At 44.2% G+C, this 21966-nt stretch overlaps 1 protein-coding gene across 6 annotated transcripts in view; it reads right to left on the bottom strand.

Moving 5' to 3' along the window:
• Positions 1 to 552: 552 nt before the first annotated feature.
• RNF10 (ring finger protein 10) overlaps positions 553 to 21966 on the bottom strand; it is a 45473-nt gene continuing 24059 nt past the window's right edge. For 3 of the 6 annotated variants that reach the window (XM_032241818.1, XM_032241834.1, XM_032241826.1), the window contains 13 exons: positions 20184 to 20368; positions 19968 to 20104; positions 16593 to 16753; positions 13984 to 14109; positions 13439 to 13715; positions 13110 to 13243; positions 11867 to 11984; positions 11525 to 11626; positions 9724 to 9879; positions 6439 to 6539; positions 2443 to 2500; positions 2182 to 2340; positions 553 to 1541 (listed from right to left, as the gene is read on the bottom strand). In XM_032241818.1, the coding sequence (XP_032097709.1) occupies positions 1465 to 1541; positions 2182 to 2340; positions 2443 to 2500; positions 6439 to 6539; positions 9724 to 9879; positions 11525 to 11626; positions 11867 to 11984; positions 13110 to 13243; positions 13439 to 13715; positions 13984 to 14109; positions 16593 to 16753; positions 19968 to 20104; positions 20184 to 20368 (1791 nt within the window). In that variant the 3' untranslated portion in view covers positions 553 to 1464. Of the gene's footprint in view, positions 1542 to 2181; positions 2365 to 2442; positions 2501 to 6438; positions 6540 to 9723; positions 9880 to 11524; positions 11627 to 11866; positions 11985 to 13109; positions 13244 to 13438; positions 13716 to 13983; positions 14110 to 16592; positions 16754 to 19967; positions 20105 to 20183; positions 20369 to 21966 lie in introns of those variants that run through there. The other 3 variants (XR_004257792.1, XM_032241840.1, XM_032241849.1) reach the window with 3 other exon arrangements.

The raw sequence follows: 21966 nt of genomic DNA, 5'->3' as shown, positions 1-21966 counted from the left end.
CTCCATAATACAATGGATTACACTGAAAGTACTTACACACATTTAACAGAAATACTGGTGACTGGCTTCATTCAACATGCCTCCCTCATTTTTTTTTTTTTTTTTTTAGCCAGAGTATCACTCTCACTCTGTTACCAGGCTGGAGTGCAGTGGTACGATCTTAGCTTACTGCAACCTCCGACTCCCTGATTCAAGCTATTCTGCCTCAGTCTCCTGAGTGGCTGGGATTACAGGCACCTGCCACCATGCCCAGCTAATTTTTGTATTTTTTGGTAGAGATGGGGTTTCACCACATTCGCCAGGATGGTCTTGATCTCCCCTCGTGATCCGCCCGCCTCATCTTGAGGCCAGAACACCCTGATCCACCCAGGAAATTTCCTGAAAGGATTTCTTTTAAAATGGCAGATTAAAGCTAAGCCCAGCTCTGAAACCATTTAAACCTGACACCAGAAAAGACGGCCCACGATATCCTGGTAACTATCATGTTAACCTATTCAAGAAATAACTTATCTGGCTTACCTGTGATGAACTTAACAAAACAAAAAGGTCACATTGCTTGTGCAGGTGATTTATTGCAACCATTTGCCGTCGCAGTCTAATATACCTAGAGGTCACTTTATTAAGCAGCAAGAGTTCACATGAAAATTAGCTCAAATCAAGGCATAAGAAAACTGCTCTAGATCAGAGGGAGACAGCAATGCTATGGCTTCAGACGGCCCTGCTTTTATCCAGCTGTACAGACTCCTGTTCCTACGACTCAAGCCACTGTCACTGAAAACAAGCTCAATCTTAGGGGTAGCAGGTCTCAGGGCTTCCTTCATGAGTTACAGCTTTCCTTGCCAATGCAAGCCATGCTCAAGAAGAGGCAAAACTCTCCTTTCACACATGCAAGTGCCAAGGACAACCTACCTCATTAAGCTGGCACCACAGCCTGGCCATGTGTCAGAAGAAAAATAAACTGCAATTCAAACTGGGTGTCCTAAATCCATTTTATTCCCACTCTGCTTTCAAGGAGAACTAAATAGTAAGGATTCAACTGTTTTTAAAAGAGAGAGGTGCTGAGCCCAGGAAGCCCTGACACAATGCTACAGCAGAGCAGTGCTGTGCCATTCTGGGCTGGACAGCCTAATGCATGTCGAAGGGACTCAATCTTATTTTAGGTTGAGAAAAATTAATTACACATGGTTCAAAAAGACTACACTCACAACAAACTAAAAACCTTGGCAGGAAGAAATCTCTTGTGAGTGTCAATACTTTATTTTGGTGTAAAGACAGGAAGCTGGAAAATACACTGTATTTAAAATTTTCTTGGTTCCCCCTCACATTGTGGAAACCCCCTCCCCCCCAGAGCTAATCTGATCAAACTCAAATACTTAAAAATTACAGCAGCCAAACAAAAGCATGGGGTTTAAAAAAAAAAAAAAAAAAAAAAACAGATGGAGAAGGTAGCCTGGGCCAGTAGTGTCACTTGGTGTGGACGATTGAGGTGCTGAACAGGAGCTTCTGTTTCTGCTTTTTTCTTTTCTTTCCTCCTTTCTCTTCTAAAGGGAGACACAGAAAGAGAGGTTGCTTAACTTAAAATGCCATCCCTTGTCCCCTGGCCAATTTTCATTACTGGGAGAGTGGAGGCTCTGGAATTAGACTGCCTAGACTCTAATACCAGTCTTGGTATACACTAAGTGGGTGTTTTTGAACAAGTCACTTTTACCTCCCTGGACCCGTTTCCCCATCTGTAATGTGAGGTAAACCCATTTAATGTGGTTGTTGGGAGGATAAAATTAGCACGGTGCAAGGCACACAGCACTGAGAGAGGTGCTGAGCTTCTCATATGTGATTCTTATCTAAGTCACAAACAGAGTATAACAGGCTTTGAGAGTTAATTCTCCTAATTGGCTACCCTGTACCAACTCAAGATTCTAAAGGATACAGGTTGTACACCCCACTGTACCTTGGAAAAGTTCCTCAGAATTTCACTTTTGGGCCTCATGAATTAATCTGGGGTGACAAATAGGTCCTATCTGACATACCAAATGGAGTACTATTTAAATGACACTAGATTGTGCCAAAGGGTTCAGAAGGAAGAGTGCCTAATTAGTTATGTCTGCCACTGAATCCAGGCAGGAATAACAGGACGTGTGCAGTGTGTCTGACAACCCTGGGCACTCCAGCCTCTGCCCTTACCAGAAAGGGGATCTGAAGTAGCTGGTGTGTCCAGTTTCATGAAGGCTGCTTCAATAGCTTGGCTAAAGGAATTTTGAAAACTGGGCACAGGAACACGGTCTGAGTTATCACTCTCCCCGTCGCTGTCCACAGGAGCAGGAGGAACTAAGCTGTTCTCATCTAAAAAATACCAGGGTTAAAACTCTAGAAACAACTCCTTTCTAGAAACAGCCTTTTATGGAAATGAACCAAACTCCCCCTTCACAAGTGGGTCATCCTCACCTTTCTTTGGAGCAGTTTTGGGCCACACATCTGCTTTTGCTTTTCCAACCCTCAGCATCTGCCAAAGTGGGAAAGAAGTGGGGGAAAAGAATTTAGGTAGCTAGTCCAACTTCTTTTCCAGACCTACCTTGACACTGATTGGAGAGGCACAGAGCCAACTGTCACCTTTGAAAAGATTTTCCAGGCACTTCTCTCCTTAACACACTGTTCTAGTCATGTCCTCTATATTCTGACTAATGGAAATGGCAGTGAAACCCACAAGGTAGTAAACCATAAGCTGTTTTGTTCCTTGGGAAATGGGTAAAGAACACCACATAAAAGGCACACGAGATTCTTACTCAGACTCTCAAGTTGGGAATCCCAACTATGTGGTAAAAGTTTTTCTGCCCTTCGTGGGACCCCTAAAAACATCAGTCTGTCAGAGTAAGCAGTGGGTAGCACCCTCCAGTTGGTTTTTTGCTTGTTTTGGTTTTTTTGTGATGGACTTTTGTTCTTGTCGCCCAGGCTGGAGTACAATCGCGCGATCTCAGCTCACTGCAACCTCTGCCTCCCAGGTTCAAACAATTCTGTCTCAGCCTCCCGAGTAGCTGGGATCACAGGGCCCACCACCACGACCGGCTAATTTTTGTACTTTTTTTTTTTTTTTTTGAGACGGAGTTTCACTCTTGTTACCCAGGCTGGAGTGCAACGGCGCGATCTCAGCTCACCGCAACCTCCGCCTCCCGGGTTCAGGCAATTCTCCTGCCTCAACCTCCTGAGTAGCTGGGATTACAGGCACGCGCCACCATGCCCAGCTAATGTTTTGTATTTTTAGTAGAGACAGGGTTTCACCATGTTGACCAGGATGGTCTCGATCTCTTGACCTCGTGATCCACCTGCTTCGGCCTCCCAAAGTGCTGGGATTACAGGCTTGAGCCACCGCGCCCGGCAATTTTTGTACTTTTTAGTAGAGACGGGGTTTCACCATGTTGGTCAGGCTGGTCCTGAACTCTTGATCTCAGGTAATCCACCTGCCTCGGCCTCCCAAAGTGCCGGGATTATAGGCGTGAGCCACCGTGCCCGAACTAGTACTCTCCAGTTTTGAACTACATGGCTATTGAACTTAAGTTGCCTACAGCCATGAAAAGTAAAACTCTCTCCTGACACTGCTTCAACAGCTCTCACTACTTTTTAGTCTGCTTTTCCAATAGCTCCTTAATCATTAACTTTCAGATCCAACCATAGGCCAGTAATATTCCCGGGAAGACAATAAAATCAGAACAATCCTCATGCACCTGAGTAATTTTCATCCCACCTGGCCAAGGCCAAGTAACTGTTGAAGACCACTATGAGCCCCAACTGCAAATGTAACTTAAATGCCCCAAATGCCATGTAACTTAAAAGACAGGGAACATTTCACTCCTGGAAAAATATCAAGAGACAAACCCTATGGGGTTCAAGCACGGATGCCTTGTCCTTAAATCACATATTCCAAAGTAAGGAATCTATTACTTAAGATGAGTTTGCGTTGGCAGATGCTGATTTCATTAAATTACCTTTCTTCATTATGTTCCCCTTTGGTGAACTTCTCCCTTGGTCTCTAGGAGTTTGGGTCTGCTATGGCTTAGATATTTGACCCCTCCAAGCCTCATGTTAAAATCTGATCCCCAGCCAGGCACGGTGGCTCATGCCTGTAATCCCAGCACTTTGGGAGGTCAAGGCAGGCAGATCACCTGAGGTCGGGAGTTCGAGATCAGCCAGACCAACATGGCAAAACCCCATCTCTACTAAAAAAAAATATAAAAATTAGCTGGGCTTGGTGGCGCATGCCTATAATCGCAGCTACTTGGGAGGCTGAGGCAGGAAAATTGCTTGAACCTGGGAGGCAGAGGTTGTGGTGAGCTGAGATCGTGCCATTGTACTCCAGCCCGGGCAGTAAGAGTGAAACTCCGTCTCAAAAAAAAAAAATCCGATCCCCAATTTTGGAAGTGGGGACCTAATGGGAGGTGTTTGGGACATGGGGGTGGACCCCTCATGAACAAATGAATGCCCTCCCCACCACCAAGGGATAAAAGGACTATTATCCCATTCGTTCTTGAAAGAGGTGACGAGTGATGTCTGCCGCTGGATCCAAGCAGGAATGACAGGACATGTGCAGTATGTTTCACAACCCTGGGCACTCCAGCTTCTGCCCTTACCAGAGAGGGGATCTGAAGTAGCTGGTGTGTCCCGTTTCATGAAGGCTGCTTCAATAGCTTGGCTGAAGGCTATTTTGAAAACTGGGCACAGGAACATGGTTTAAAAGAGCCTGAAACCTCCTCCCCTCCTTGCTTCCTCTCTTGCCATGTGATCTCTTCACAAGCAGGGTTCCCTTCACTTCTTGTACCATGAGTGGAAGCAGCCTGAGGCACTCACCAGATGCCCAGTCTTCCAGCCAGCAGAGTCATGAGCCAAATAAACCTTTTTTTAAAAATAAATGACCCAGCCTCAGACAATCCTTTATAGCTACACAAATGGACCAAGACAGCATCCGAATAAATAGTTTGACAGGTGAATCATTTTACTCTTATAAGGTAACCAAAATATGTCACCTACATTTTATTCTTACCAAAGTGTTTAAATATTTAACCCGAATCCACTCATGAGAAATCACACAAGTCTAATCTGTAGGATATTCTATAAAACAACTGGCCATGGAAGGGGAAAAAAAAAAAGGGGGATATGAGCAAAGGAATGGTTAATAACTCAAAGGAGACTAAAGAGACTTGACAACTAAATGCAGTGAGTAATGGGATTCTGCCGAGTTGAAAATAAAGGACATTGAGACAAATGGGGAAAGAAAAATATGCACACTGTATTAGGTATTATTGTAGCAGTGGAATTTCTCTAATGTGATCATTGTGGTTATATAGGAGAATATCCTATATTATTATGAACAGTATTATTCTTTCAACTCTAAGTGTGAAGTTTTTGAAAATAAAGTTGAAAGGAAAAAAGCAATAGCAGTAAAGACTAGTTAAAAAAAAAAAACTTAAGTATTTGGCATAACTCCTGGGAGCCACTGACTGATCACCTCTGAAGTCCAGCAGTTAATTTTCAGGATCCCCCCACTCCCTTCCCATCTCGCCCCCACAATTATTTCATGATCTTTGACTTTAGGACCCTCCTTACCAAAGTTCAATTCTTGCTTATTTCTCAGTACGAACTGCTATAATTACATGAGAAACATCCATATCATCTACTCTAAAGAGCTGTCAAGATAATGACTCTACACTAGCCTCAAAGTTAATACAGACTTCTTATTGTATTACAGACAAGGGCCCATGTCAGGCTGTCCATTGGTCTTCCTCATCTTCCTCCGTTATCTGAATACTGAGTATTAGCTTATTATCTTGGAGATTAATAAAGTGGTTTCACAGCAAGCCTCACTAGCCTATCGTACCCCCACGCAGCTGCTCTGGCTAGTTACAGTATAACCAGGACACTCTTCCCCTCTCAAAGTGAAGAGAAATAGCTTATTTTATGTAACAGATAAATGTCACCTGAATCAGAGGTCCTAGAACCAGACACCAGTTAAAATTGAAGGTGTATCCCCAGCCCCTACAACAGTATCCAGTACACAAGTATCAAATGATTTTTTAAATATTCTAAACTCTGACTTGCCCTCAGTTATTCTTGGTCTCTTTCCTGGGTACGTCCTACAGTAACATCTGAGGATTAAATCCATGAGCTTTCCTCTTAAGAAGCCTCCCATGTATTAGAGTCAGTGCAACATTGGCCTGTTAAGTCTCTCCTTTTCCAACAGAGGGGCCATCCATGACATAATCTGCCCTCAGCCAACTCCATGCTGCCTAAAGCTCCAACAGCCAGTGAATTTCCCTCCTACCCATCAGATGACTCAATTTATCCAGCCGTATTAGAATGAGAGGTAACAATCCCTGGAGAAAGTTCCCATAATAATAAGCAGCAGAGTTCATGTTAAATACCCTTGGGCTGCTTCACAATTGAATGATTTACCTGGGCAAAGGAAGGGAAGGGAGAGTCTTCTTCCAGACTCCCAACGCAGAATGAGGGACTGCCCTGACTGGCAGTGGGTGACAGAGGGGTCAGCAGAAAGTCTGAAAGGGAACCAGAGACCTGATTATATTCGTCACGTTCCAAGGAGCGTTCTCTTAACAAGAGAGATGAGTGAGCCCTGAGTCGGGTCTGGAAAATTACGAACCATCCCCTCAAAGAAAAGCAAGCCTTGATCCAACCTTCAACTCTCCCATGTTCTTATAAAGCCAACAATGTCGCCTATGACATCAGTGACCCGTACAGGGAGAGGTAAAAGCTTCATGGTTATAGTAACACTAGGAGTCATGGTAGAATCTACTCCTACCATAAGAAAAGTCTTTGCTTTTGAAATGCTGTGCTTTTCACAAAGGCTGGCTGGCTCTCAAGGGTAGGTACTGTCAGGGACTAGTTTTATATGGATGAAAAATCTCCAAGAAAAAGATAAAATTTAATCAGCTCAGCCTTTACATTCCTGCCAGTAGACACTATGACCTGGGAGTATGCAGTTAGAATCCAAGACACATCAACAAGAGACAGCATGAGGGTGCAAACCTTTTCCCGATATTCCCTAGGTAATAGACTTCTCTCACCTTTCTAACTAGAGCTGAACACTTACAGATTGGTCTATCCACTGCCCTGAACACTGTCGGACAAGAGGGGCCCTATTCTCTCTCCCAGCAACATAAGGCCCTCCCATGGTCAGTACACTTATTCCTAGGACCAACCAATTGCTCTTGCTTAAATACATTAAAAGCTTAAACTTTGAGAAAAGCCAGCCGCTGTGGCTCACACCTGTAATCCCAGCACTTTGGGAGACCTAGGTGGGTGGATCACCTGAGGTCAGGAGTTCAAGACCAGCCTGGCCAACGTGGTGAGCTCTCATCTCTACAAAAATACAAAATTAGCTGGGCATGGTGGAAGACACCTGTAATCCCAGCTACTTGGGAGGCTGAGGCAGGAGAATTGCTTGAACCCGGGAGGCAGAGGTTGCAGTGAGCCAAGATTGTGCCATTGCACTCCAGCCTGGGCAACAGAGCAAAACTCCGCCTTAAAAAAAAAAAAAACACACCTTTCAGAGAAGATAGTATGTGAAAGCACAATCTTGTTATCACAGATAGGCTGGGCACAGTGGCTCACGCCTGTAATGCCAGCATATTGGGAGGCTGAGGCAGGCAGATCACTTAAGGTCAGGAGTTAGAGACCAGCCTGGCAAACATAGCGAAACCCTGTCTCTACTAAAAATACAAAAATTAGCAGGGTATGATGGTGCATGCCTGTAATCCCAGCTACTCGGGAGGCTGAGGCATGAGAATTGCTTCAACCTGGGGTGCACAGGTTGCAGTGAGCTGAGACTGTCCCACTGTGGTCCAGCTTGGGCAACAGAGCTGTCTTTAAAAAAAAAAAAAAGAAAGAAAGGAAGAAAGAATGGTTATCACAGATAACATATTTAATGATCTGCCAAAGTCCTTTCTCAGGTAAGCAGAAGAGCATCACAGTAGTGCAGTCAGTCCTCGAGAACCAAGTTCTAACCCCAGTTCTTGACTAACCACCTGCCTCAGCCGCAGGGTCCTAATCTGCAAAATGATATGCATGTGATCACAGTGGTCACCAAAAGTTTTAAATATTGCGATGATGGACATTTTGTTAAGAATGCCTGAGAGAGGCTGGGCATGGTGGCTCACACCTGTAATCCCAGCATTTTGGGAGGCCCAGGCGGGCAGATCACGATATCAGGAGTTTGAGACCAGCCTGACCAACATGGTGAAACCCCATCTTTACTAAAAGTGAAAAAAAAATAGCTGGATGTGGTGGTGCATGCCTGTAATCCCAGCTACTCAGTGAGCTGAGAAGGAAGAAGAATCACTCGAACCAGGGAGGTGGAGGCTGCAGTGAGCCAAGATCAAGCCACTGCACTCCAGTGACAGAGTGAGACTCTGTCTCAGAAAAAGAAAAAAAATAAATTAATAAACCAGGCAGATGAAAATCATAAAAGACAATTGTCTGAAATTATAGTCAATAACTGTTTAATTTCTTAACACTTTAAATATTCTGGCTGGTCTGAAGGTAGTGAGTTATCTCAATTGATTGTTCACAGTCAGTTACAGATCCAGCTCTTTGTTCTGCTCTTTGCCCCCTTCTCACTACTGCACTTGACTAGTCTTATAAACAAACAAACATTCTTTCTACATAAGACAAAATTTTTTTAAGGCTAAAGGCTCATTTGAACATTTCAATCCAGTCTCATTCCTTAGAACGTAACACTACTACCAATGTGGAACACACCTGTCTCAGTACTTTTTTCTCTTTTTTTTTTTTTTGACAGGGTCTGGTTGTGTTGCCCAGGCTGGAGTGCAGTGGCCCATTCTCAGCTCATTGCAACCTTTGCCTCCCAGGCTCAAGCCATCCTACCACCTCAGCCTCCCGAGTACCTGGGACTACAGGTGCACACCACCATACCCGCCTAATTGTTGTATTTTTTGTAGAGATGAAATTTTGCCACATTGCCCAGGTTGGTCTTGAACTCCTGAGCTCAAGGGGATCTGACCACCTCGGACACCCAAAGTGCTGAGATTACAGGTGTGAGCCACTGTGACTGGCCTTTCTATATCTTTTTCTTTTTATTTCCTGCCCTGCCTTCTAGCAGAAGTTTTTCTATACATTTAGATCTATAAACCTATAATGAAATAATTTTGTGGTGGTGGTTTTCTTTAGCCCACAAATATTTGTTCTTGTTCTATAAGTTAGTTTTATCTTCCCATTAGTCCATGAAGAGAACTCTTCCCTTCTTCAGCAGGTGTGAAATATTTTATAATATAAACACTACAATTTAGCCATTTCCCTGTTGGTAGGCTTTCCAGACTGTTTCCTTTTTTTTTTTTTTTTTTGTAGCTATTATAAACGCTGCTACAATAGAGACACATAGGAATATGGTTAGGCATACAGGAGAGTATCTCAAACATAAAAACTAGAAATAAAAACAGCTGGGTCACAGGGAAGAATCCAGATTCAACTATCCTGCCTAAAGAGCTCCCTGAGGTTCTCTGAAGCTGGGGGTAAAGCAGTCAGTATAGCAAGTCGGAAAGGTGAATAAATGGCAAGAATCTGATGGACCTTGGGACTACCCAAAGTAAGGTTATGTCCCCGAAGCCCACACCATGCTGAGCGGGCCGGGGTTGTAAATTCAGACACCAAGCCTTTGCATAAGGTCTAGCCAATGGGTGAATTCATTAAATTTCACCTATTTACCTGCATGGGAACCTGGACTTCTGCTCAGAGGAGAAAGGGAGAGGGCCCCCTGGCCCTCAGTGCTGGTGGGACCCAAAGCAGAATCAGAGGAGCAGGTATAGGAATTGAAGGCAGGAAACTGCTGTAGATTCTCGAGGGGAATGTGGACTTCTGGGTCTGCAAAGGAAAGATAACCCCGGTAAACCCATTTATAGAATTATTCGTGTGTGTGTGTGTGTGTGTGTGTGTGTGTGTGTGTGAGTGATGGGAATCTCACTTTGTGCCCCAGGCTGGAGTGCAGTGGTGCGATCTCTGCTCACTGCATCCTCTGCCTCCGAGGCTCAAGCAATCCTCCCGCCTTAGCCTCCTGAGTAGCTGAGACCACAGGCAGGTGCCACCATGCCCACCCAATTTTTTGAATTTTTAGTAGAGATGGAGTTTCACCATGTTGCCCAGGCTGGTCTTGAACTCCTGAGGTCACCTGATCTGCCCACCTCAGCCTCCCAAAGTGTTGGGATTACTGGTGTGAGCCACCATGCCCGACCTGAATTTTTCAAATAATTTCTAACAGGTGAGGATACCATACATGCATACCCCCAAAGGTCTGGAGGATGCAGACAGAAGCTAAAACCCAAATTTATAACTGTCCTTCTATAATGTCTTTGTTTTAATATAGTTAACCTTGTTCTAACTATTCATAATTGAGGGTGGGTGACAAACATGGGGTTTTTTTTTTTTTTTTTTTTTTTTTTAAGAGATGGGGTCTCTCTATGTTGCCGAGGCTGAAGTGCAGTGGCTGTTCACAGGCGAGATCCCACTACTGATCAGCACGGGAGTTTTAACCTGCTCCGTTTCCAACCTGGGCCAGTTCACCCCTCTTTAGGCAACTTGGTGGTCCCCCACTCCTGGGAGGTCACCATATTGATGCCAAACTTAGTGCAGACATCTGATCGGCATAGCGCCCTACAGCCCAGAACTCCTGATCCTCCCACCTCAGCCTCCCAAGTAGCTGGGACTACAGGCACACACCACCACACCCTGTAGGGGTTAATATTAATACTGTTCTTTCTACTCTCTGGGTATTTCCACAAAATGTTGAAACAAAAAATCTTATTCCTGAAGTATCCGTTTTCTCAAAGTTCAGGACATGTGCCAAACACCTACATAGTGTTGGGACCCCAGATACATACTCACCCCATTTGAGATATAAAATGTATGTTTCCCTACCATTTGGAGACAAAAGAGCAAAGTCCTTTCCTTGGCCAAGGACTCAATTCCTTATTTTCTAGTGGATAATGGGCCCTTGTGTCACACTTATCCCCTAGATTCAATGAAGCTTATTTTGGGGAACCAGATCAAAAGGCTGTGCTTAGTGCCATGAAAGATCTCTTAAATCCACTTCCTGTACTTATTTCCTAGTTTACCAAAGTTTCCACTTTATCAGACCCTCCGGGGAGACTTGCTGTGTTCAGCTGTCCCCTTTAATAGAGAGTTAGAGGTAACGTCAGTGATCCAGACAGCATGGGGGACAATGGCTCCCAGCATTCTTAGTGAAGCCCCAATTCCCATCTCTGGAACAGGTTTACATCACCCACTATTACCAAGCTGAATTTCATCTTAATCCTTACTATGTGCTACGCACTTTGACCGACAGTAACTCAAATTCGCAGGCACGACTATTAAGGAGGTACTCTCATGATTCACATTTAAAAGTTGAAGAAAACAAATGGCTATGGTCTGGCTTCTGGGTCAGTCCCAGACACAAAGTTCCATACAATGATGCACAGCAGTATTAGTCAAAGATAAGAGTTCCTGAACTTACACTTGCCCTGTTTCTTGTTTTCCTCCATCTCAATCCTGCGCTCTCGGCGGCGTTCCTCCCGAGCCTTCTTTTGGCGTTGACGCTTCCTCTTCTCAATATCATCTGCAGGTTTGTCAGGTCGTAAAGGGGTAGTCCCAGGACAATCTGGCCATTACCTCCTCCCAGTATTAGCAGCTAAGCCCACACCAGTAGGCCCAGCTGGACTAAATGAACAGATGAAGTGTTTGGGAAGTACTAAAAGACTCATGATACAGCTCCGTAAGTTTCCTCCCACACTGCATTTATAGCCACAAGCATCCCTGAACCCTACTATAAAGAGAAGCAGAGCAGGAGCATTCTCACCTGAGAACATCTCTAGGGTTTCCTTAGAGACCACAGGAGGTTGCAAAGCCAGTTCACAGATGCTGAACTCACAGGTGAGTGGCAAGTGAGAGAGATATCTATGACGCTGTCGAACATCCTACATTGGAAAAAGGACCATCACTCAACTAAAGCAAGCCTAACTCTGAAAGCCAGGGGTCCTAACCCAGATAGATATCTAACAATATATACGTAACACTCACAGCCAGCACTGGGGCTGAAAACAGTAGTGCTCAATTATCCTCATTTTGAAAACAAACAGAAACTGACAACCTACAGGAAGACGGAATAAGCAACCAAATCCAGTTATTTTTGGTTTGTGCTACAAAGCAATGAATTGAGTACGGCAACAAATAATCTACAGCTAATCCCAGCTGCTTCTGATTTTCACAGGTCCACAACTGAGGGGGAAGAACGAGAAAACAGAGTATTTGTTGGCAACAACAAAACAAAAAAACCTGGGAACCACATACAGAATAACTGGGAAGGAAGATAAAGCAGATCTCCCTATTGAAAGACACTTGGCCTGAAATAGTAGAAAATGAAGTCCAATTTTTTTTCTTTTGAGACATGGTCTTGATCTGTCCCCCAGGCTGGCTCATTGCAGACTCTATCTCCCAGGCTCAGGTGATCCTCCTACCTCAGCCTCCTGAGTAGCTAAGACTACAGTTGAATACCATCACACCCAGCTAATATTTTTTGTATTTTTTGTAGAAATGCCCTGGCTGGTCTCAAACTCCTGGCTTCAAACAATCTGCCTGCCTAGGCCTCCCAAAACTGCTGGGATTACAGGTCTGAGCTACCGCCCCACCCATTTATTTTCATTTCTATTCTTTTTCTGCATGTTTGATGAAAAATTTATAGTACTCAAAGAGTCTGATTTTAAACTTTAAAACAAATTTGTGACATTTCTCCCAAGCAGTAAGGAGGAAAAGAAACAAAAATGAACTCCATCTTGAATAAAAGGGAGAAATTTCTACATCCCCAAACTACAATCAATAAGCCAGAGAAGTGGGGAGCAGCAGTAACTGATTTAACAGAGCCTTGTCATGCTGAGGGGCACCTAACTTACAAGTAATTCATAGCACCATCACTGACAGAAAGACTAAAAATACAAAAACTAAAGGCTTTGAAGGTTTGTGAGCTTAGGGTGGCTACGTCTACCTCAGAGATTAGGTTAAGATTGCTGCCTGACCATCTGTTTCTACAGGTGTCTGTTTCTCACCTCAGACATGGAGTAGCCAGCAATCTCCACCACAGTTGCTGAGATCTTCTCAGGGCTCTTCTCCAGGCTACCATACTCCCGCACCAGGCAGCGCACATTCACAGGGTGCAGGAACATGTGCTGCCCATCTTCCGCTAAGGACAAGGGGCTTGATCACACACCAGTCTTGGCCAGCCCCCAGAAAGCCCCCCACCCCTCCCCATGCCCAAAGGCACAAGCCATCCAAGCCCCAGGATCTAGTGAAGATACCTCCTCTGCTTAGAGAGCCAGGTCACCTCTCTGAAACACCTCTGTGACAACCCAATCCTCCTCTCCTCAAGCACCCTCACCTTGGTAAAAGTAGTAACAAGGAGAGCTGCTGAGGTGTGTGAAGCCTGGCTTGGTGATGGGTTCCTGCTGGCTGGACTCAATGCAAATGGTCCCCTCCTTAAGATTGTCATTTGCTAACTCCAAGTCATCACAGGCCCCTGGCAACCCCTCAGCCTCCGGTTCAGACACTACTTCCTCCTCTTCTACTAGAGGGAGAGCAAGAGGTCCAGAAGGAGCGTCCAGAGAACAAACTTTCGTGGTTTCTTCATCGAAGGCAGACAGATACTCCAGCACACCCTGTTGGAGCAAACTCGAGATCAACAGAAAGTATATCTCCTACTTTCCAGAAGTAATGTGGCAAATGTAGGCCTAAGAACCAAGCTCCCCAGGTGTTTATCTTAGCTGTCATGTTCATTGATTTAACGCCCCTGGGGAAAGAACTAGTAACAAGCACACAGAAAATACTTATTGTCCCCTCTTCTTCTGAGAAGGTTTAGATCTCACAGTAATGCCTCATGGCAGCATTTGAGGAATGGCAGCCACTTAGTAACAGGGACACACTAACCTTCCTGGGTTGAAAAACAGACTCCTTCGCCAAGGGAGCCATCAGCACCAGTTGTTCCAGGGCAGACACATCACCAGTGACCTCCCCTCTGCTTCCAGCCAATCCTGACAGAGCCTCTTCCCGAGTCTAACGCCGCCAGAGAGAACACCAGAGAAAGTTAAGTTTCCAGAAATATACTTGGCTTGAAGGGCAAGGGCTTAGAATGGCCTCTCAACAGGACCAAAAGTTAAAAGGCAGTGAGACCCAATGGGAAGGAGTTAGGTGCTTAAACATCTTAACTTTGAGGGAAACAAGAAGCAAAAAGTATGCAATATCCACTAAGAATTGCATTCTGCTTAGAATCTGACACTGGGGAGTATAAATCAGTTCAGCCATTGTGGAAGACAGTGTGGTGATTCCTCAAAGACCTAAGATGTAAATACCATTCCACCCAGCAATCCAATTACTGGGTATATACTCAAAGGAATATAAATCATTCTGCTGTAAAGATACAGCCAGGCACAGTGGCTCACGCCTGTAATCCCTGCACTTTGGGAGCCCGAGGTGGGTGGATCCCTTGAGGCCAAGAGTTCCAGACTAGCCTGGGCAACATGGTGAAATTCCGTCTCTACTAAAGATACAAAAATTAGCTAGGCATGGTAGTAAGTGCCTGTAACCCCAGCTACTTGGAAGGCTGAGGCAGGAGAATCGCTTGAACCCAAGAGGCAGAGGTTGTGGTGAGCCAAGATCGTGACACTGCACTCCAGCCTGGTCAAGAGAGGGAGACACCGTCTCAAAAAAATAAAAAATTAAAAATTAACCGGGTGTGACAGCGACTGCCTGTAATCCCAGCTACTTGACAGGCTGTGTCAGGACAATCACTTGAAGCTGGGAGGCGGAGACTGCTGTAAGCCAAGATCGCGCCACTGCACTCCAGCCTGGGCGACAGAACGAAACCCCATCTCAAAAAAAAAAAAAAAAAAAAAAAAATCATATGCACATGTATGTTCACTGCAGCACCATTCACAATAGCAAAGACATAAAATCAACCTATATGCCCATCAATGATCAACTGGATAAAGAAAATCTGGTGCACATACACCATGGAATAATATGCAGCAATAAAAAGGAATGAGATCATGTCCTTTGCATGGACATGGATGGAGCTGGTAGCCATTATCCTTAGCAAACCACCACAGGAAGAGAAAACCAAATACCGACCAAGTACAGTAACTCAAGACTGTAAATCCCAGCACTGTGGGGGGCTGAGGGGGGTTGGGTCACTTGAGGCCAGGAGTTCGAGATCAACTTGGCCAACATGGTGAAACCCTGTCTCTACTAAAAATATAAAACAAATTAGCCAGGCATGGTGGTGCATACCATGTAATGTAATCCCAGCTACTCAGGAGGCTGAGGCATGAGAACTGTTTGAACCTGGGAGGCAGAGGTTGCAGTAAGCCAAGACTGCACCACTGCACTCCAGCCTGGGCAAGAGAGCTATGCTGTCTAAAAAGAAAAAAAAAAAGAAAAAGAAAACCAAATATTGCATGTTCTCAATTCTAAGTGGGAGCTAAATGATGAGAACACATGGACACGTAGTGGGGAACACACAATGAGGCCTATCAGAGGGTGGGGAGTGGGAGGAGGGAGGTTCAGGAAAAACAACAAATGGGTACTAGGCTTAATACCTGGGTGAAATAATCTGTATGACACAGGTTTACCTATGTAACAACCTACATTTGTACCCCTGAACTTAAAAGTTAAAAACAGAAAGGAAGAAGAATCTGACACTGAAAACACCATACAAAAGCTTCCAGAAAAAAAAATCTAAGAACCTACTTTTTACAAACTATGCTCAGACAAAGGCCCAGAGCAGTAGGAGGGGTTTAGCTAACCCCACCTCAGCCTGGACAGCTCTAATTCTATGTTGCCTTTCTTATGCCTATAATGCCATTTGGATAAATATGGCAGCGATGTATTATAGAAAGAAAGCAAAAGTTAAATATACAGGACTCTGACCAAAAGAGACCTGGGGAGTCAAAAAGCCAGAAATTCAAATACCCACCACCACACCCAGCTAATTTTTGTATTTTTAGTAGACACGGGGTTTCACAATGTTGGCCAGTCTTGTCTGGAACTGCTGACCTCGTGATCCGCCCACCTTGGCTTCCCAAAGTGCTGGGATTATAGGCGTGAGCCACCACGCCCAGCCCAAAATTTATCTTAAAATACCTCTAGAATAAAATCTAAGTATTTTCTCAGAAAGCAAAAACCTCTACTTTCCTTTAAGAACCTAGCTTATCTAAAAAACTCCACTGTCACAATTAGTTATAAAATCATTTTGACTTGTTCCTTTTAGCTCTAGAAAGAGCTTTAAAAGCCCTAGGTTAAACCTTCTCTCCCATCACCAAAGCCCAAAACAAATTGGCTTTTTTAGCCATTCTCTGTTTGTCTTAATGTGGAATGTGTGCTTATTGTCTTAATGTGGTCTTAAACGTGGGATGGAAGTAACTTATTCCCAGTGACCATCCACTCACCCCCGACAGAGTAAAAAGGTTTAGCATTTCTAGTTTTAATCGGAGACCCCCGACAGAGTGAAAAGGTTTAGCGTCTCCAATGCATCCTCTTACCTTGAGCTCCTGGATAGCTGCCTCAATAAAGCAGGACTCGGAAGTGTGCTTCTCCTCTGCCAGTTGCTGCTCTAGTGCTACTTTCTCCTCCAGAACTACCCGGTGCAGCACCTGCTCCTTAGTGGCCAGCAGCAACTTAGAGTACTGGCTGTGCTGTTCATCTATAAGAACACCAGCAAGATCAAAGAAATGCAACACTCAAAGCTCACTACAGTGTAGCTAAATAGGAACTTTCAAATACAGCTTTTTCTCTGGGGGTGAAAATGGGTAATTTAGCATAATTTCCTAGAAAATAATATAACAATGGTCTTAAAATAAGGTCCATAGCTCTGCTCTTAATACAGGAAACAAGAAAACCAGAGATGCAATCAAGACTTTAGTCACACAATGTTTATTAATTACAGCATTGTATGTAATACCCAAAACCCTCAAACTGGAAGGGAACGGTGGCTCACACCTGTAATCCCAGCTAATTTTTTGCATTTTTACTAGAGACAGGGTTTAACCACGTTAACCAGGATGGTATTTTTACGTCTAGCAGAGAGGAAGTCTTGCTATGTTGCTAGGCTGGTCTTGAACTTCTAAACTCAAGCGATCTTCCTATCTCAGCCTCCAAAAGTACTGGGATTACAAGCGTGAGCCACTGTGCTGAGCCATCATTTATTTACTTACTTACTTACTTTTTTATTTTTTTGAGATGCAGTCTTGCTCTGTCATCCAGACTGAGTGCAGTGGCATAATCTCAGCTCATTGCAACCTCCGCCTCCCAGGTTTAAGCCATTCTCCTGCCTCAGCCTCCTGAGTAGCTGGGATTACAGGCAACTGCCACCATGCCCAGCTAATTTTTGTATTTTTAGTAGAGATGGGGTTTCACCATGTTGGCCAGGCTGGTCTCAAACTCCTGACCACAGGTGATCCACTCGCCTTGGCCTCCCAAAGTGCTGGGATTACAGGTGTGAGCTATGGTGCCCCACCAACCATTTAATGTTGGTGTTACTGGTTGGTTTGTTCTTTTTTTTTTCTTTTTTGAGATGGAGTTTCACTCTTTTCACCCAAACTGGAGTGCAACGGCGCTATCTCAGTTTACTGGAAACTCTGCCTCCCGGGTTCAAGCAATTCTCCTGACTCAGCCTCCTGAGTAGCTGGGATGACAGGCATGCACCACCATGCCTGGCTAATTTTTTTGCATTTTTAGTAGAGATAGGGTTTCACCATGTTGGTCAGGCTGGTCAAAAACGTTTTCTTTACTGGGAAACGTTGTCACATACTTAGCCCATTCTTCACTAGTTATTAATGTACTTTATAGAACATCTATATGTTCTGGATGTTAATTCTTAGTTTTAAATGTATAAATCTTTCCCTAGTTTATTACCTGTTAACTTTAAGAAATCTTCTCAGATATAAGTTTCCTTCCTATAAAATCAAATTTATCAATCTTTTATAGTATCTATCATTTCAGCCTGGTTCAAAAATCTACTCATATCTGAGGATTTTTTTTTTAATAATTTTTTTTTTTTTAGATGATTCTCACTCTGTCACCAGGATAGAGTGCAGCGGTGCTATCTCGGCTCACCACAACCTCCGACCCCGATTCAAGCGATTCTCCTGTCTCAGCCTCCCATGTAGCTGGCATTACAGGCATGTGCCACCACACCCGGCTAATTTTTGTATTTTTAGTAGAGATGGGGTTTCACCATGTTGGCCAGGCTGGGCTCGAACTCCTTACTTCATGATTCGCCTGCGTTGGCCTCCCAAAGTGCTGGAATTACAGGCGTGAGCCACCACGCCCAGCCCATTACACATTTTTAATGTTTTAAGTTGTCAAACATTTAAGCAGTCAAAGTCACTAGGAAAAAAATATTACACACATATATTTACCACCCAAATGAGAACACACAATCTTTCAGACAGATACACATCTGAGGATTTATAAAGAAATTATCCTATATTTTCTTTTAAATAAAAGGTTTAAAACTTTTGAATTTTTTACATTTACTTCTTCAATCCATGTGGAATTAATTTTATGAATGTTATAAAATAGGAGCCTAATTTTACTTTTTCCTTAAGAAAAATCAATTGTTTCTTCTTAACTTTTTGTTTTGTTTTGTTTTGTTTTGTTTTGTTTTTTTTTAAGACGGAGTTTCACTCATGTTACCCAGGCTGGAGTGCAATGGCGCGATCTCGGCTCACCGCAACCTCCGCCTCCTGGGTTCAGGCAATTCTCCTGCCTCAGCCTCCTGAGTAGCTGGGATTACAGGCACGCACCACCATGCCCAGCTAATTTTTTGTATTTTTAGTAGAGACGGGGTGTCACCATGTTGGCCAGGATGGTCTCGATCTCCTGACGTCGTGATCCACCCGCCTCGGCCTCCCAAAGTGCTGGGATTACAGGCTTGAGCCACCGCGACCGGCCCGTTTTGTTTTGTTTTTAAAGACAGGGTTTCACCATGTTGGTCAGGCTGGTCTTAAACTCCCTCCCGACCTCAGGTGATCCGCCCACCTTGGCCTCCAAAGTGCGTGGATTACAGACGTAAGCCACCATGCCCAGCGAATCAATTGTTTCAATACCTTTTATTGAGAAATCTATCTTTTCCCCAGAGACTGAAATGCTATTTTAATCAAATGCTCACTTCTGCATGAAACACAGGGAATATACATCTCTGGCACTCATTGTGAGCACTTATCACATTCTTTATCCTAATGGCTTGTCTACCAGTCTGTCTCTTCTATCAGACTACTATTGAATTTCTTGATGACAGGCACCAAGACTAGCTGACTACAAACCCCCTAAGACTGGGCACAGTGAAAGACACTACCCAGTAAAACCTTGTAAAATGAGAAATTAAGATGTATACATTAGGCCGGGCGCGGTGGCTCAAGCCTGTAATCCCAGCACTTTGGGAGGCCGAGGCGGGTGGATCACGAGGTCAAGAGATCGAGACCATCCTGGTCAACACGGTGAAACCCCGTCTCTACTAAAACTACAAAAAATTAGCTGGGCATGGTGGCACGTGCCTGTAATCCCAGCTACTCAGGAGGCTGAGGCAGGAGAATTGCCTGAACCCAGGAGGCGGAGGTTGCGGTGAGCCGAGATCACGCCATTGCACTCCAGCCTGGGTAACATGAGTGAAACTCCGTCTCAAGGAAAAAAAAAAAAAAAAAAAAAAAGATGTATACATTAAACAATATATACAAAACTCTGAAACCAAGAGTTAATCTACCCTCTACAAACTCTACCCTAACCTACCAGAATGCTTGGGTTTAAGCCTTGGGCTTAAGCCTTGCCCAAAGACTTAACTTTCTGACACTTAGATACATTCAATCACCTTAAAGGATGTACCCAGGATTATTTGCCCCAAAATTTAAAGAACTCACCTCCTAGATGAATGGGATGGTCTACATTCATCCATTTGGATTTGGGCAAAGCCACCAACACCCCTTTCTCCCTCTTCATCAGCTGCATCGTAATGGTATCACCAACAACATACTGACGTGACTCTGTGGCAACAACGCTGAAACATGGACACTTATATGTAGCAGGGCAAAGAGTGAACAGACTGGGATCGAATCTAGTAAATGTCTCAATCTCACCTCTTGAGATCCTTCTTATGCACAGAACTGTAACAGATAGGGCATTTACTCCAGGCCTTCTCACTCAGTGAAAGATAGTGCAGGATGCATGCCCAGCAGAAGATGTGTCCACAACGGGTTATCTTGGCTGCAGTAGGCGGATAGAGGCATATTGGGCAAGATGGCACTTCATGGCTACAAATGCGCTGAAACAAAATGCCACCACAGGGTTCACTACTTGCAGAATTGATTAGGGACTGTCAAAGTTATAAGCCTCTACTCTCTCATCCCATCCCCATACTTCCTTATATGCAACACATCTTCTAAAAATTGTTTAACAATGTAGTACATATATGACAGCTCTTCAAGCAAATCATTAAGGAAACCATAATAATGACTCAATATAATAATACACAACAGGTATTTTGGGGGTTCTACATTAAAATTTTTAAAATGACAAATCACTATATTCCCGTTTACAAAAATGTAGTATGTATGCAGCCAGGAGTGGTGGCTCATGCCTGTAATCCCAGCACTTTGGGAGGCCAAGGCAGGCAGATCGCCTGAGGTCAAAAGTTTAAGACCAGCCTGGCCAATGTGGTGAAACCCCGTCTCTACTAAAAATGCAAAAATTAGCTGGGCATGGTAGCGGGCGCCTGTAATCCCAGCTACTCGGGAGGCTGAGGTAGGAGAATTGCTTAAACCCAGGAGGTGGAGTTGCAGTGAGCTGAGATTGGGCTGTGGCACTCCAGCCTGGGTAAGAGAGAAAAATCCCATCAAAAAAAAAAAAAAAAAATGTATGCATAAAGGTCTATAAAGGGTTTAGAAGTAAAGAAGTAATTTACCAGTAATTTCCAACAGAAAACGCATTAAAAATACTTCTTTGTGTGCCAATATTTTTTTAAAAAAATAAAACAAGTTTTTATGCCTTCTATGTCATTCTCAGATGATTTCATACATTTTCACAGCAGTCAGAGTTCAAGCTTTGGGGTCAAAAGCCCCTGCTCATCAAAAAAAAAGTGCCTATCATTTTGAAATTATTATTCTTCAACAGATACCCTATTAGGATCAACAAGGGGATACCTAGAGTTTATAACTTCAATAGAAAACACCGTAGTGGCTTTGAAAGTGCAGCTAGGGCCGGGCACATTGACTCATGCCTGTAATCCCAGCACTTTGGGAGGCCAAGATGTGTGGATCATCTGAGGCTAGGAGTTTGAGACCGGCCTGGACAACACAGTGTGGAACCCTGTCTCTACTAAAAATATAAAAGTTAGCCAGGCATAGTGGCACACGCCTGTAATTCCAGCTACTCGGGAGGCTGAGGCAAGAGAATCACTTGAACCCAGGAGGTGGTGGTTACAGTGAGCCAACATCACGTCATGCCACTGCACTCCAGCGGGGCAACAGAGCAAGACTCTCAAAGAAAAAAGAAAAAAAGAAGGAAAGAAGAAAAAGAAAGGAAGGAAGGAAGGAAGCAGGGAGGGAGGGAGGGAGAGAAAGAAAAAAAGAAAGAAGAAAAAGGCCGGGCGCGGTGGCTCACGCCTATAATCCCCGCACTGTGGGAGGCCGAGGCGGGTGGATCTGTACAAGGTCAAGAGATCGAGACCATCCTGGTCAACATGGTGAAACCCCGTCTTTACTAAAAATACAAAAAAATTAGCTGGGCATGGTGGTGCGTGCCTGTAATCCCAGCTACTCAGGAGGTTGAGGCAGGAGAATTGCCTGAACCCAGGAGGCGGAGGTTGCAGTGAGCCGAGATCGCGCCATTGCACTCCAACCTGGGTAACATGAGTGAAATTCC

Source organism: Sapajus apella, unplaced genomic scaffold (genome assembly GCF_009761245.1).
Source record: "Sapajus apella isolate SASKATOON/1434 unplaced genomic scaffold, GSC_monkey_1.0 scaffold2, whole genome shotgun sequence".
In the NCBI taxonomy this organism is placed as follows: Eukaryota; Metazoa; Chordata; class Mammalia; order Primates; family Cebidae; genus Sapajus; species Sapajus apella.
This window is presented reverse-complemented; position numbering and strand designations above follow the sequence as displayed.